Consider the following 17,052-nt stretch of genomic DNA (forward strand, 5'->3'; position numbering starts at 1 on the left):
GCACAGAGCCCGGGGCCAAGGCCAGGGCCACCCCAGCTTCCGGGTCTCCAGGGAGAACTCACCCGCTTGGGTCCCATAGACCTCAGCCGCTACAGGTCGCAGTTTATTGGGGTCCAGTCCTGCCTCGTACACCAGACCACCATCAAGGGTCACAGCATCTGCCTCGTTCGCCTGAAAGCAAAGAGGCCAGGCCAGCTTCAGGAGAGAGCCCACCCCAACCCAGGCAACTGGATTTCAGGAGGTCAGAAAGATCTAGAAGGATCTTCAAAAGGGTCTCCTTTGGGGCATACTCACTCATGTTCGCTTGGTGGCACGAGTCAAAGTTCCCTCTTTTGAGGGCAATAGCTTTAACTACGGACGTTGGCATATTGTCTCTTTCTTATAAGCGTCCCCACCTGTATCGTCTCATGGTTCCTGCCCTTCACAGTCATTTATACTTACAGTTGTTTATTCTAGGGGCACCGGGGTGGCCCAGCCGGTTGAGTGTCCAACTCTTGATTTTGGCTCAGGTCATGATCAGAGTCATGGGATCGAGCCCCATATCAGGCTCCAAGCTGAACATGGAGACTGCTTGGGATTCTCTCTCTCTCTCCTCTCTGCCCCTCTCCCTTGCTCATGCTCTCTCTCTCTCTCTCTCTCTCTCACATAAATAAATACAAGTAATAATAAATGAAGTTGTTTATTCTAGATGCTTTCTCTAGAAAGCCCTATATTGATTTAAGTTCTTTTTTATTGAATAGAAAATAAAACTATTCCGCTATCTTAAAATCATCATAATAAATCATGTTCATCCTTTTTAGCGTATTACTTCTCATATGTTTCCGTATGTCTTATATTTGCAATCTGGTACAGATAATACGTTGTGGACTGCTTTCTTCTTCTAAAATGGCATGCATTTTCATACTTCTGCAGGGCCTTTGTTGACTTCATAATATTTTACCATAATGTGGTTGTTCCATGGTTTGTCAAATAACCCCTCAGATGTTCAGCACTTTCTTTTTGCTATGAAATCTACGCTCTCGTGGGTAGCTTTGTCCTCGTAGAATTTTTTCCTTCCGATGGCCTGTCACCTTGGGATAGGCAACTAAGCGTGGACTCGCTCAGACAGTGACCTTGTTTATCTTCGTGGCTCTGGCTGTTCTTGTTAGTCCACTTTCCAGAAGATTTGTAATGCCAATTTGGAAGGCCACCAACCAAGAAGACCAGTTTCACTATAAAATCACCAGCAAGGTAGGCTTTCGTTTTATTTATAAAATCATCAGCAAGGTAGGATTCATTTTATTGCCATTACTTAAGAAAATGCAAGTTCCAGGGCGCCTGGGTGGCTGAGTCCGTTAAGCGTTCAACTCAGTTTCGGCCCAGGTCATGATTTCACAGTTCAGGTGTTTGAGTCCCATGTTGGGCTCTGCAGCTGGCAGCGTGGAGCCTGCTTGGGATTCTCTCTCTCTCTCTCTCTCTCTCTCTCCCCCCCCCCCCGCCCCTTCCCTGCTCGTGCTCCTCCCTGCCTCTGTCTCTCAAAATAAATAAATAAACAATAAAAAAAAGAAAAAAAATTGTGTTGCAACCACAGTTTCCCCACACGTGGTGTCGCCGCTTTAGAATGTTAGTATCTGCTTTCCAAATAGTCTTGTGTCCTATGAGGAAGGAGCACTCCCAACCCATCGGTGCCCGGGGAAGAAAAGCAGAAGAAGGGGGAAATGCATTTTTTACTTTATTCCCTTCCCTTCCCTTCCATCCAATTGGGTTCCAACCAACACATGGTACTGACTTACCTTGATGGCCTGGATACATTCTTGGCGAGAGTTTTTCCTTGTGCAGGAGACATGGGGGCCACCCACTTCTCTCATATTCTGTTGGAATTTGGTGCATTTTGCTTCCTCTGCCTGTGATATGGTGCACCACCGAACACTTCTCCCAGGGGTGCCCAGACACACACCTGGGAGAAAGAGTAAGGGCTCAACCACTGCCCATAGGAGAGGCCACCTCACCCCCTGCCAGACTTATCCAGACTCCTTCATCTCTCTGCTCCTCCTCCTTCTGCCCCATTCGGCCACTAAGTCAGGCCGGTCTCCTCAAGTGGAAGTGTCTTGACTGTCTAACAAGCGTTCTCTGCCGGCCAGAGGGGTCTGATTCTCCGCAAATTCAAGGAGACAGTCAGAGACTCTGGGTTACCTTCCTTCCTGTAACTGACACATTTCCTACCTCTAAGAACTGGTGACGCTCCTTTGCCTCAGTTGGTGGAGCTTTGTCCCGCTTGAAGCTGGGAGGTAGGCAGGAAAGGGATTCTTGCTCCTGTTTTGTTAATGTGGAATCTGGCTTTTGAGGAGGCTGAGGGACTGACGGCTCAACAGTGGCAAAATCTAGCCAAGAATCCAGGTGTCCCTAGACGGTTGTAACTGCAAGAACCGCCCCCCGCTGATGCCGAGGCAACTTAACCGCACCGGACTCCTTGTCAGTAGCTATACCGAGTGGTGTACCAAATGGGTCAATGTGCCCGAGTTACCACCATTCGCCTCTGTATCAGAAAGACTGGCTCTCCTACCTTGCTGATAGGATCGATGCAATTAGGAAGGAGCCTGGACCAGATTTGCTCACAGCTCTTAACCAACACATGGTTGCCTGATAAATGGCATCTATGAAACACTTACAGTTTTTCACCACTAAATTAAAATGGTGAAAGACTGAAGGCTTGCCCCCGGAAGATCAAGTCTCCACTCTCAGGTTTCCTGTGCAACAAAACACTGGAGATCCTAGCCACGATAATAAGAAAATGCAATAGAAGTCATCCAGACCAGAAAGGAAGGAGTAAAACTGTCTTTATTTGCAGATGACTCTAGAAAATCCTAAGGAGTGCACAGAATGCTATTAGAACGAATACACAAATATAACAAGGTCACAGGATTCAAGGTCAATACACAAAGAGCAATTATATTTTTGCAGATAAGCCTTGGATGCTCCAAAAATAAAATTAAGAAAATAATTCTATTCGCAATAACATCAAAAAGAGTTAAATACTTAGGGAAATATTTAACCAAAAAATACAAAACTTACGCTGAAAATTAAAACTTTGCCGAGACGAATTAAAGATCTAAATAAATGCAGAAACATTTACGTGCACGCTTTATGAATTCAATATTGTTAGGATGGTAATTCTCCTGAAACTGAGATAGAGTATCAACACAAACCCTATCACAATTCCAGCAGGCTGGGAGGAGGGGGAGGTTTGCAGAAGTTGACAAGCAGATTCTATAATTTATATAAGATAAATAAATTGATGCAAAATAGCCAAAATAATTCTGTATAATTTACATTGACAATTTATTTTTGTATAATTTATACATAATAGTCAAACAATTTTGAAAAAGAACAAACCTCGAGAAATTTTACTTCCTAATTTCAAAACATACTATAAAGCCAAAGTTATCAAAAGGGCGTGATATTAGCATAAAGACAGACATATAGATCAATGAAATAGAATGCTTATATGTACATTCAATTGATTGTAGACAAAGGCACTAAGGCAATTCATTGGCAGAAGGGCAGTCTGTTAACAAAGGGTCCTAGCAGAACATATATCCACATACAAAAACGATTAACTTAGAGCCCTACCTCACACCATACACAGAAAGTGGATCATAGAATTTAGTATAAGAGATAAAACAATTAAACTTTTAGAAGGAAACACAGGGAAAAACTTTGCAAGCTTGGGATGGGCAAAGTTTAATCAGCCATGACACCAACAGCACAGTCCATAAATGAAAAAACTTGATAAAGTGACCTCTCAAAATCCAAAACTTCTGTGTTTCAAAAGTCAGTTAAGAAAATACAAACACAGAGGTGCCTGGGGCAAGGCTCAGTCAGTTGAAGCCACTTTGGGAAACAAATTGGCAGCTTCTCAAAATGTTAAACATTTTGACCCAGGAATTCCACTCCTAGATATGTACCCGAAAGAAATAAAAGCGTATGTCTGCATAAAGACTCGTGTATGAATATTCACAGCAGCATTATTCAGAAAAGCCAAAAAGGGGAAACAGCCTGAAAGTCCAGCCACGGGTGAATGGCTAGACAAAATGCGGTGCATGCACCCAACAGAGTATGATTTGGCAGTAAAAAGGAAGGAACCAGCAGCATGCGCTACAACATGAATGAGCCTCATTCACGCTAAATGGAAGAAACCAGACACACGACACCACCTGCCGTATGACTCCGCTTGTATGTGAAAGGTCCTAAAAGGCAGACTGATGAAACAGAACGTAACTAGCGGTGGGCCGGATGCTGGGGCGGGAACGGAGAGTAACTCTAAATGGACATGAAGAATCTTATCAGCGGGGCGGAAATGTACTAAAAAGATTTCACAGTGATGGTTGTGCCTCTTGGTAAAATTCCTAAAAATCATTGAATTGTACACTCGAAGTAGGTGAATCTTATGATATGTAAAATACAGCTCGATAAAGCTCTCTCTCTCTCTCTCTCCCTCTCTCTCTCTCTCTCACACACACACATACACAAAGACATGCACACACGTGATTGCAAAAGCCCCTTTCCCACTTGGATACGCTTTAGAGTGGAACATTCAGCCCTCTGCTACTTCCTGTTCATGAACGATCCCCTGCGCAGTCAGACCCGCCAAGGTATTTGAGGCTCCCTGGGAGGGTGAGGGGAGGAGGGCAGCGGCTCCCAGGCTGAGTCAGCGGGGGCTCAGGGGCATATGCTGCCACACTCCTTCCCCACTGACCGTCGTCCCAGGAAATCCCAAAGGATGTAATCGATCCCGAGGCCCTCAGGGAACTGTCCTGCCATAAAAATATTAACCTGGTCCTATCCGGCCACTCGTGACCCAGTAGCATTTACTGGAAGTCTGTATACACAGCACCGTGTCTCATGTAAGCAGACGGGACAAGATCTCCCCTCCCATCTGGAGAGAAAAAAAAGTCAAAAAAGAGGAAGCTAAGGATGATGAATGCTCTAGAAGAGACAAATGCCAGACCAGAAGTGAGCTCCTGGGGACCAGGAATGACGGTGGTGTCGTTCCTGGAGGCGAGAACCATGGACCCATGTGCACACAGCTAATGCTGCAAGCATTTCACATCTTCTCTGGACATCGAATCTCCCAACTCTCTGAGTTCTGCTAATATCATTTCCAGGTGAGAAAATCGTGTCTTTAGCTAGTTACGTGGCTTGCCCGAGGTCCCACAGCTAATAAGCATTGGGTCTAGGATTTGAATCTACGCAGTCTGACAAACCCCCGCCCTGTTCTTACCACAAGGCTAGCCAGTCTATTTAGGCTGGCTAGGTTAGAATCGGGCTGCAGTGGAGATGGGGCTGGCAAAGGATTTGGGGCCAGAGCGTGGAAAGCCCTCCAAGCTGGTCAGAGGAGGTCTGGTTCCAGAGGGAGTAGAGCTCGCTCATGAAGAGAGTAGAGATAAGGGCTCTGCCTAGAATGGGGGAGGGAGTGGACTGAAAGCCGGGAACCAAGCAGAAAGGCCCTGGGAATGGAGAAGGGGCAGGAATAGGGAGCTGGCGTCAGAAATTAGCTCGGTGACGGATGGGATCTGGGGGTGAAGAGGGAGAGCCAAACAGAAGGGCATGCTTCAAGGTGGGGGGAGGGCACGAACAGCAGCAGGAATGGGGAACCCACGGGTAGAGCTCATTTCTCCCTTGGCTGAACTAGGAGACTAAAGGACCACCGAGGGGTTTTCCAAGATCCACCGTCCCAGCCCCCCCAAACACCAGGGGCACCAAGTGCACCACAAGCTCATCCCCCCCCCCCAAGAGCTCTCACCAGCCGGCTCTGAAACCACACATCCCCCCCCCTCAAGATGATATGTTCCCCAAAGCAGGTGTAGGGCTGGCCCCTCCTGTATCCCCAACCTAGCATCTGAACTATCTGCCCCTCAGACGCTGCCCCCATGAGCCTGGATGGAAACTTCTTGAAAGTAGGCATCTTGTGATTGTTTCCATGCAGACATGCGGTGTTCTGACCTCAAAAGGCAGGGGCTGGGATGGAGCTACCCTTCTCGGCCCAGCCAGCCTCTGCCAGCCAGCACAGCCATGGGGGCAGGGCAGGAATCCCCCAGGACAGGTGACAGGGTTTCAGTGACACTTTAGGATGCTAGCCACCATTCTATTGACTGTAGGACTTAAACTGCAGATTCAGCAGGGGGGAGGGGGTGAAGGGAGGGGGCGAGGCAACCAAAGATTCAAGTGAAAGTGGAACCCAAGGGTGCAACTCTGAGCCAGGATCTGTGGCTGCGACCTGTGACCACATCCAGGAAAGCAAGGTTTCCTGCTTCTCGATCTCTCCCAAGCAGCCCCAACCCTGTGCTGTGCTACCCAGCAAGCCCCAGGTCAGGGAGCAGAAGGGAAGTTGGCTTTGGCAGACCCGATCCTGCCTCAGAGAAGACAGGGATGACAATACCATAGGAAGGAACTTGGAGAAGGGGACCAGAGGTGGGGACAGAGATGGCTTCACAGTCCCTAGGTTTGGGGGCATAAGGTCACTGTGCGCTCTATTAGTCCTTTCCACCCAGGGAGCGCCCAGCTCAGAGGAAGCTGACCTGGGCTGGCAGGGGCCTGGGAATTGGGAGACACCTGTCCTTCGCCCCCCACCCCCCACTTACTGCCCAGGCACTCATGCCCCTCACAGCCCCGCCCCTCCCCTGCCGGAAGCCCCGCCCTCACACATCTACATCACTAATGTCTACGACTGGTGAGTGCCCTCTGTAAACCCCCAGAAATTGTTTCAAATAATTCTAGTCTGGGCACATTGAAAACCAGAAATCAGGGCGAGGGGGGTGCCCCTGGGTGGCTCAGTCAGTTAAGCATCAGACTCTTGATTTCGGCTCAGGTGATGATCTCACGTTTTGTGAGTTCGAGCCCTCCATCGGGACCCGTGCTGGCAGTGCGGAGCCTCCTTGGGATTCCCTCTCCCTCTGTCTCTCTCTGCCTCTCTCTCTTCTCTGCCCCTCCCCCACTCGTGCGCGCACTCTTTCTCTTCCAGAATAAATAAATAAGCTTTAAAAAGAGAACAGAAATCAATCATCTTTCCCTTAGACCCTCTGACAGTGGGGTCCGGTGGCGGGGGCGGGGGGGGGGGGGGGTGCTGTCTGTGCCACCAGCGCTGCCCTTCCGGGGTGGGAAGCCTGTGCACCTTGGCCCCACCGTTGAGCAGCGGGCAGCCGGCCTCCACCTCACAACTGTGTGGGCAGGTGGCTGGACTCGTTTTTTAACTGAAGAAACTGGGGCTCTGTCTTGCCCATGTCGCACAGCCCTGCCGGCGCTGGCTTCTGACTCCCGTCTCCTGTGTGTCTTGGGCAAGTCGCTCATGCTCTCTGGGTCTCATTTTCCTCCCATGCAAAAAGCCTGCAACAGTCCTATGGCTACCAGAGGTCCTGCTGGGACGCAATGGGACAGGGTCCCAGGAGGCTCTTTGGGACGCTTTGCGCAGCTCTGGGAACTCCCGGATCCGCCTGGAGGAGCTCGGCTCTGCCTCCTCCCCAGGCAGGTGGGCGGGGCCCGGCCCCAAGACCCCCCAGCACCCCCGCACCCCCGCAGCCTCCCACGCTGCAGGCTCTGGGCGCCCACCCGGCGGGGCGCAGGGACAGAGGGGCACCGATCCCGCGGGGCGCAGGGCGCAGGGACTCGGGCGCCCAACCCCGCGGGGCGCAGGGACACGGGGGGAGCCCATCTCGTGCGACGCGGACACACGGGCGCCCACCCCGCAGGGCGCGGGGACACGCGCGCCCATCTCGCGGGTTATGGCGACCGCGGCGCCCACCCGGCGGGCGCACCCCCAAGTCCCTGCACTCACCAAGGGCCCCAAGGAACAGCAGCTCAGGAAAGACTAGCTTCATTCTGGGTTCGGGAGGCGACCAGCCAACGAAGGCTCTGCCACCTGAGCAGTCTCTGCACCCCTTTATCCAGGGCTGGGTGACCTCACGGGGTGTGGCCCGCCCTGTGGCCCAATCGGCACCCCCTGCCTTCCCCCGCTCAACCCCCAACTAGTTCCTCAAGGCCAAGTGGGGGGGGGGGCGGTGAGGGGGAACAGTGGCAGGTGGGGAGAAGGACCAGTGAGTGCCAAGCCGCTCAGAAAACCCAGCCTACAACCCCTGCGCCTCTGGTCCCTTCCGCTTACTGGGGTGGTCTATCCCCTCTGTCAGTCTGCAAGCCCCTGGGGGGTCGCGGCCCCTGAGTCTGGTCTCAGCGCCTCCTAGATGGTTGGACACAGAGCCGGCATCCTAAGGGGAATATCTGTGGTCATCTGTGATCAGAACTGTGGGACTTGCCTAGCCTTTAGCAGATGGGTCTAAAGCGCAGGGGAGCCGGTCAAGGCAGGGGGACCCCCCCCCTCCCCGGCACCCCGGCCCCACAACTCTGCAGAGGACCCAGCTGCCTGGGGTCAGCGGCCTGGGACAGCTAGCGGAGGTGACAGACGCTGCCCACCGGGTCTCTCCTGGCCCCACGGAGAACACAGTACAGCTCCCAGAAACCAGAGCCAACGGTCTCAGAGGAAGTGACAGCCACCCACTGCCCACCGGCTGTCCCCTTGGCCCCTCATTTGCCAGTGAGAAGGCTGTCCTAACTCTTGTTTTATTTTTGTTTTGTTTTGTGGCAGCATGAGGTGGGAGATGGGCACCTCATTTTTTATTTTATTTTTATTTTTTATTTTTTTCTCTTAAATCCAAGTTAGTTAACATATAGGGCACTAATGGTTTCAGGAGTAGAATTTAGTGATTCATCACTTACATACAACACCCAGTGCCCGTCACAAGTACCCTTCTTAATACCCATCACCCATTTATTCCCCACCCACCCCTTCTCCAGCAACCCTGAGTTTGTTCTCTGCATTTAAGAGTCTCTTATGAAAAAAAAAAAAAATTAAAAAAAAAAAAAAAAGGGGCGCCTGGGTGGCGCAGTCGGTTAAGCATCCGACTTCAGCCAGGTCACGATCTCGCGGTCCGTGAGTTCGAGCCCCGCGTCAGGCTCTGGGCTGATGGCTCGGAGCCTGGAGCCTGTTTCCGAATCTGTGTCTCCCTCTCTCTCTGCCCCTCCCCCGTTCATGCTCTGTCTCTCTCTGTCCCAAAAATAAATAAACGTTGAAAAAAACAAATTTTAAGAGTCTCTTATGGTTTGCCTCCCTCTCTGTTTTCATCTTATTTTTCCTTCCCTTCTCCTATGTTCACCTGCTTTGTTGCTTAAATTCGACGGATGAGTGAAATCATGTATTTGTCTTTCTCTGACTGACTTATTTCCCTTAGCATAATACACTCTAGTTCCATCCACGTTGTTGCAAATGGCGGGACTTCATTCTTTTGGATCGCTGATTAGTATTCCATCATATATGGATACCGGATCTTTATCCATTCATCCGTCGATGGACATTTGGGCCCTTTCCACAGTTGGCTATTGTGGGAACCTCATTTTGATAAATCGCCCTTTTTGTCCTCATACATCAGCGGACCGTATTTCAGGAAGATGTTTTTAAAGTCTAAAGCTAGGATTCTGCTGGGAACGTATCTTGTAAAAATACACCCCCATGATGCACAGCGGCTCACATACAAGGGTCTCCGGGGCAGCACTGTGTGTCATTAACCAAATGGAAGCAAATTAAACGTCCGTGCCTGGGGGGGGGGGGGGGGGTGTCACCGAGTGTGGTGCCACGCATGCCGTGGGACACGCCTGCAGCCTCAGAAATTTCGGGCCATCCTGTACGTATCCATGTGAACTCGGCGCCCAGAGATATGAAGTGAAGAAGTAAGGCAGCAGGAGGGAGGGAGATCAGAGGCACCTGGACATTGGCTCTTGCCAGGTCCGTCTTGCCAATACATTAGTCTGGAATCTGCTCATCCGGGGAAGCTGCTTTGGGCTGTTTGCTTACGTGGTGCACCAAGGATTTCCTGGAGCCGCCGGGCAGTAGCTAGGGAGGCAGCCCTGTGTAGGGTGGGGGTACAGCAGGCTCTCGGCCACGAAGAAGCAGACCTGGCCCGAATCCGTGAGACCCTCAAGGAATCCGCGGGCCCCCTCTGCCCCAGGTGTGGAGCCTGGCCAGGCACAGAGTAAGGTCTGATCGGGCACCCTGCTGCCCGGACACGAGAGTGGGGACTGGGGTTCAGCCCTAGAAGCAACACCTGGGTTTGGGGGTGACAGATCCAGGGTCTCCTATGGTTTGGAAACATAGTGTCACAACCTTGAAAGTTGCTTTCATCAATAATTGCAATAAGCCATTTCAAAATTGGTGAAGAAACACGCAATTGACTAATTCTCGAGAGTGCCGAAGCATCTTTGGGCCTCAATCAACAACTCGGCTCTGCCTTTCCATGATTATAGAAGAATGAAGAAATGTCACATCCCACGTGTCTGTCCCTGAGCGCAAATTCTAAAAAAAGGTGGGTTGTGAGATGAGGGGCCCCTAGACCCTCTTATGTCTGCTACAGCATTGGCAGGGACACAGAGAACCTGCGGCCACGACCAGCAGGCTGAGTTTCAGGGATGCCCTCGAGGCAGGACTGGGATCCATTAGGCCACAGGGCAGACTGTTTTATGCTGTGCCTGCAGGGAATGGCCCAGCCCCAGGCCAGGCATGTGCTCAGCTGCACACACGCAGAACAGGGCTCCATCCACAGAGGAAGCTCATACAAGGGAGGGATCTACCCAAAAGACGACGAGGTTCAACTGATGTATTATCAGCATTCATTCATGCATGTCAGAACTGGTGAATTCCAGGAGGGACACGGAGAAGAGGGGGCTGTCCGTGACCTCAGGAGCCCACAGCACAGTCAAGGAGCAGGGGCCAGGCACAGGCACCTGGGAAAAGGCCAGGCAGCATAAACAAAGTGAGGGTGGGGACCACCCGGGTGGCTCAGCGGGTTGAGCGTCCGACCCCGTCGGAGGCTGGCAGGAGAAATGACCAATCAGTTCCCGTCACGAGGATTCCAGAAGAGTTCAAGGAAGAACATTTGACCCGGATACCGGGAGAAAGGACAGCATTTCTGTAAGGAGAATATTCAGGTGGAGGAAACAGCCCAGTAAAGGCTCGGGAGCGTGGGCACGCCGTGACCAATTAGCTGAGCGTGAGGAACAACGGAAAAATACTCGGGGCTTTCTGGCCGGGAACTCTTCTTGCAAGAAGGATTAACAAAGTCACCTCCTCTATCCTGAGCGCCACACCACGTGTCTGTCTGCCTCTGAACCACTCCTCTCACAGGGCCTGTAGGTACCGAAATTCGGTGCGTCTGAAACGAAACTCATCCCCCCCCCTCCAGCCCGGTGTCTTCTCTCGGATTTCCTACCACCCTCCACCAAGCCCTCCAAACAGAGAGCCTCAGAGTGGTCCTCAAATCCTCTGACGAGCTAGCCCTGTATGTGTGATGGGCAGCTGATGATCAATACTGGTTGAATGAATGCGTGAATGAATGGGGAGGAAGGCCAGGAAGTGGGGGAAGGATCCTGTTGGCAATGTGTCGAGTCTGAAAGACAGCGAGGCCCGGAGCTGGCTATGCCAGGGCCTCCCCAGGGCCAGTGTGCATGGAGTCATTAATTTGCCTGTTTGCCCGGCATTGAACAGCGGGGCCAGATCGTGCACAGCCTGCAGGGGAGCAGGGGACGGGTTTCCCAATGCTGAGACGGTGGCATGGCGTGAATATAAGGAGTGCGAAGCCGGGTGGCTATGGTACAAACCGCTGGACGGTGGCGGGAGCAGGTGTTTGGCAGGCAGGCGAGGGAAGTCAGCTAACTTCTCCCGCATCCTGGCTTCCTCTCCACCCCTGAAATTCACACGGGGACCCTTGGCCGGGACAAGGACTGGCACGAGGTAAGCCCTTCCACACAGGCATGCCGTAAGCCCCACACCTTGCCCTCTATGGAGTCCTCTAGCTTCAAACCCAAGAGGAGCTCTGGGAAGAACCCCCGATCTGGGCAGAACCCACTCTAGATAGAATAGACGAGAGAAAAGGAGTTCTTGAGATAGCTACTCACCCGGGAGCTCCAGCCTGGCCAACAGGAGAGACCCCAGACCAGGGATCCTGCCCCTGCCGATGTGTGAGGTTACCGGCTGGGCAGAGAGCCACCTGTTAAATATTTAGGAATTTCGTGGCGGGTTGTTGGACCATCGGCAGCTTGAAATCATTCATGGTGGGAGGATTTACACCATGGAAACTAGCAAACGCTATGCATCAGGGCCTTTTTCCCTCCTGGAGAGCCAGTTCACAGCACATCGCTGCCTGGGTCTGTCCCTGTTTGGAGGCATGCAGTGCCCACGTTAGCGTGGGTATCTGGGACTGGGGTGCCATCCCAGGAGAGAGACAAGATGATAACCCAAAACCCTGAGTCTCCCCTGAGGCCCACAACCAATCCGTCACCCTCAAGGGCCCAGAACTCCCTGAGAGCTCAGGATGCAGAAGCTGAGATCCGGGGATACCCCTAGCTTTTGATCTCGTCAGGAAGGAAAACCCACAGGTCCTGAGCCCCTTCTGTGCAGATGCTTCTGCACATCGGCCGGGGCTTTCCGTCCTCATGGAAGCACCGTGACCTGCCTCATTAGGCCTGCTTTCCAAACGGGGCGGAATCAGGCAAGGCAACTTGCTCACGGTCACCCACTTGGTCAGATCTAGAAATCCGCCACGGATCCCTGACCCTTATCCAGTGATCCTCTATTGCTATTGACCCTTCCTTTGCTGACCACCCTGAAGGGACAGCAGAAAGCGAGCAAAACTGAGGATGAGGTGGACAGAGAACCCCCTGCTCGTTGGCCAGTGTGATGGTCATGATTTCCAGAACAAGGCCCAAACGTTCGGCCCCAAGGTGGCCCCCTGCACGTAGCCGAAGGCCCTGGAGAGTCTTCAGGTGTGTCGGTGGGCGGTGGGGGCTGCTATGGGGAGAGAAGCTGAGCTGAAGGGTGGCGGGCAGGAAAATGGTGGCTTTATTAACTAATATGTCTTGTTGCCAAACCTTGCCTAATTTACAGAGAACCCACAGAGACAAAGAGCTTCTGTCTCTTCCTCCTTCTCCTCCTCACCTACCTCCCCTCGTAATCAGGACCCTCCCTTCCTGGGACCCTCCCTGCCCCTCTGGACCCTCCCTTCACAGGGCCAGCACCCCACAGACCTCCGGAGTGCCACTGCACCGTTCTGCCCGATGGTCCAAGGGGCAGTGGAAATTGGCTTTTCCACTTGCAGATTTCCATTCTCCCTGCCAGAATAGAACCCCATGTCCCTGGCAGAAATCCCAACTCCACGAACGCCTAATCACCATATCCACGGAGATGAGAATGTGCAGCAGGCCAGGCCCAGGGAAAGTCTTCCCGGAAGGTGCCAGCCAAGGGCAGCCTGGAAGGTGGCAGGGGCTGGCCCAGCGTCAACCATGCAAATTTCTTCCCAGCAGGAATGAGGTCCCTGCCAGAGAAAGCCCCGGGGAAGGAAGCACCTGAGCCTGAGGCCACCGCAGCCGCCTGTCCCAGGGGGCTGCATTCTGGCGGGAAGGAGAAGGAGCTTGAGCCGGCTCCCGGAGGAGCCAGGAGCCACTGTCGGTCTCCATCCCGCTGGGCAAGGCCAGCGCTGCTCCTCCCCAGCTCCCCGAGGCCGGGAGTGGCCAGCCCCACCTGCTCCAAGTAGACGTCTCTTCTGCACCCCCCCATTCACTGCTTCACCGGACGGCCTCTCGGGCCAGCGGGCACAGGGACACATGGTTAGAAGCATGGGAGAACCGGCTCCACTCTAAATAGCCACCTGGACCCTTGCTAGTCTCATAACCTGTCTAAGCCTCAGTTTCCCCACGGGTCAAAGAGGCATAAACATGATACCCACCTCATGAAGTGGGCAGAGTTAAAATCTGGTGCTTGAGATGCTTACGAAATGCTCAGCAGACACTCACGAGCCCCCGATGAGTGGGCTTTGGCTGGGCATGGGCATCCGGGGGGGGGAGCAGGTGGGCAGGGGGAGGTGGCACCCCGGAGCGGAGACCAGGGCAGAGTTATTTTTCCCACATGCCCCTCCTTCTAACAGAGCACGTGGCTGCCCTCAGCTGCCCGCATTTTCTCGAGTGTGGGTCTTACCCCGCCCTCCTCTCCAGCTTCTGAATCTCTGCACCCCTGTCTGATCCCGGCCTCTTCCCCTCTCCTCCCTGCCGACCCCGGCTGAGCCTCCTTCTGTCGCGGTGCTTGTAGCACTGACCCACTGACCCACCTGCCTGTACCTGCCCCCGGATGCCGAGCTCTGGGAGGAAAGGGCTGCAGCAGACCCATCTCTGGATCCTCAAGGACAAAGGTCCACTCATGGCCTGGCTCAGAGGAGACCCTCGCGGGGGGGGGGGGGAGGAGAGGGGGGGATCGTTCAGTGGGTGAGTGTGAAGAGAGGCAGGTGGAGAGGCCAAAATCCCCACCCCCAAATCCTTCGATTACAAGTCTGACAGCACCCTTCTCATCCTCACGAGGTAGGAAGGCTGGCCTGTGAGGGTGACCGGGGCGCTGAGCTCCAGCGCGGCAGGTGTGGGGGCGGCCACCCCATCTTTCCTTCTCCCCAGTCTGTGCCCTGCAGAAACCTCCCAGCCGGTGGGGCATTCTAGTCCTGCCCCTGGCCTGCCCTGTACAGCATCTGAGCAGCCTCAGTATGAGGACAGCAGCTGGGGGGAGGGGGGGGAGTGAGGGGGAGGGGGTGATGGGAAAAGCTGGGGGAGAGATTCCTCCATCATGCCCAGCACCCGGCCCCCTCTCCTACAGGGAGGCTAAGACCCCCTTCTACTGAAAGCCCTCTTCCCTCCCCCACAGCCTGAATCAGCTTCCAAAGACGAGGCAGGGGGAGCACCAGGAGAGCACCGGGGAAATAGACATGAGCTGAAAGGACTGCGGAGGCAGGGGGGCCAGACCCCCCCCCGGCTCTAATGCACCCCCTTTTCCAGACCAGAGATACTCTTATTTTAGGGAATTAGTTTGCAGCCAGAGGCCTATTGGCATGACCTCTCCTTCTAGCTCCTTCTCGGTGCTCTCTTCTCTCCAGGGACACCCACCCTTCCTGTCCCCCCACCTCTCCCTCCCAGCTCCAGAGTCAGTCACCTTCCTCCCCACCCCACCACCCCCCACCTACTTTGGTTCAGCTGAAACCAGAGGTAAAGCTTGCACTAACCCAGGTCCCTATAGGGGGTGCCTGCACGTGAGGTGCGATATTCAATCCTACAAATGGATGTTATCACTGAACTTGCACTCTGCCAAGGGTGCAGAGAGCACTAGCCGGGTTCTCTCTGGGTCACCCTGTCTGCTCCTCCTTAACCTCCTGTGTGCTCACGTGGAGTGAAAGGAGGGGCAGAGGCCGGGAGCAAGATGCCCCCTTTTCCGGATCCACCAAATGGGTCTTGATCCCAAGCAAAATCTTCCTCCATAAAGTATTAACAACTTCCAGAGAAATCCATCTGGGAAAAGACAAAACTCAGCCGCCTGCTTGGCCCTCTTGAAGACAGAGCTGAAACCAACCCCCCATCCTGGCGTGTGTGGTGTTTGAGGGAGGATTGGGGGAAGCTGGGGGTGGGGGGCGGGTATGGGGAGCAAGGCTCTGACCAATAACATTGTTGCCCAATGTTGCCTCATTCGTAAAGGAAACTCAGCAATCAAAGAGCTTCTCTCTGCTGGTCCTTCCTGTCCCTTCTCCGTGCACTCCTGCCCCCTTATAGCTTTCTCTTCCCTCCAGTCTGGCAGGCCTGGGCCTGGCTCCCAATCTCTCTAGATCAATACTTGTGTGTGTTTTCGGATTCCCCCTCTCCTTCACTCGCTCGGTGCCATCTGCCGCCCAAATGCACCCAGCCTTCCTGCATCCTGCCTCTCGTGCCCATGCGTCCCTTTCCATTCTGTGGTCAGGAGATGGTCCTGGGCTCCTGCCTCAGCTCTTGACACCCTCCCGCCTCTCTCGACCCCAAGGAACTCTCTGGAAACCACAGACCTGACAGCGGTTCCACGGCTTCTTTCCTTGCCCCTCCTCTCTTCTCCCTAGGCTCTGTCCCAGAGGAAGCTCATCCCCCTTTCTCCTTTGGATTGAACTACCCTCTCTGTGCTGAACGCTCCCAGGACCGCATTGCCCACCCAGAGCTCTCGTCTCCCCTGATGGAGGTGTGCTCAACCATGAGCTGGGCAGCTCAGCTTGGGGGTCCCAGCAGCACCTCAAACCAGCATGTCCGCCTTCCAGTTCTGGATCAAGATGAAGCAGACACATCTCTCCCTACCCCCCCCCCCCCCCCCCCCGCCCCAAGTACAGCCAAAAACCCCTGGGGAGGATAGCTATTGTGGCTCAAAACAACACAAATGTATCATCCTAAAGTTCTAAAGGTAGAAGTTCAGATCACCCTCAGTGAGCTAAAGAACGCATAGCTGTGTTCCTTCTGGAGATTCTCGGGGGAATCCATTCCCTTGCCATTTCCAGCCTCTAGAGGTTGACTGAGTTCCTTGGGTCTTGGCCTCACATTACTCCTAATTCTGTTCCCATCGTGACACCTCTGTCTCTGACTCCCCTGCCTCCTTATAAAAGCACTGTGATCCCATTGGGTCCATTTGGATAATCCAGAATACTCTCTCCAGCTCAAGATCTTTAATTTAATCATACCTGCAAAGTCCCTTTTGCCACATAAGGTAACATATTTGTAGGTTCTGGGAATTAGGACATGGACATCTTTGGGGACCATTACTCAGCCCAACAAGCCAGTGGATTATGATAAATCGTGTATGCAAAGTAATTCCTAGAGCGACCACTAAGTAAACTATACGAGGAGATACACTCAAAAACACTACAGATAAATCAAAATGGAATTGTGAAAAATGTTTAAGTCACCCACAGGACGGTAGGAAATGAAAACGTAAAAACAAAGGAAACAAAAAAATAAAATCGCAGAGGTAACCCTAGTATATCAATAGTTATATCAGATGTAAATAAACACTCCAATTAAAAGACTACGATTGGCAGAGTAGTTTTAAAAAAGACATAACCCAGCTGTCAGCTGTCTATAAGAAACTCACTAGAAAATATAACAACCTAGCTAGGTTGAAAGTAAAAGGATAGAAAAAATATATATCAAGTAAAT

The 17,052-nt window shown here is 52.8% G+C and overlaps 1 protein-coding gene across 1 annotated transcript in view; it reads right to left on the bottom strand.

Annotated features, from left to right (window-relative positions):
* Nucleotides 1-7,929, bottom strand: part of LTF (lactotransferrin) — a 28,438-nt gene extending 20,509 nt beyond the window's left edge. The window contains exons 1-3 of the mRNA XM_047849112.1: nt 7,811-7,929; nt 1,773-1,936; nt 63-171 (exon numbers count right to left, since the gene is read on the bottom strand). Of these exons, the coding sequence (XP_047705068.1) occupies nt 63-171; nt 1,773-1,936; nt 7,811-7,853 (316 nt within the window). The 5' untranslated portion in view covers nt 7,854-7,929. The remainder of the gene's footprint in view (nt 1-62; nt 172-1,772; nt 1,937-7,810) is intronic.
* Between the last annotated feature and the right edge of the window lie 9,123 nt (nt 7,930-17,052).

Source organism: Prionailurus viverrinus, chromosome A2 (genome assembly GCF_022837055.1).
Source record: "Prionailurus viverrinus isolate Anna chromosome A2, UM_Priviv_1.0, whole genome shotgun sequence".
NCBI classification, from domain to species: Eukaryota; Metazoa; Chordata; class Mammalia; order Carnivora; family Felidae; genus Prionailurus; species Prionailurus viverrinus.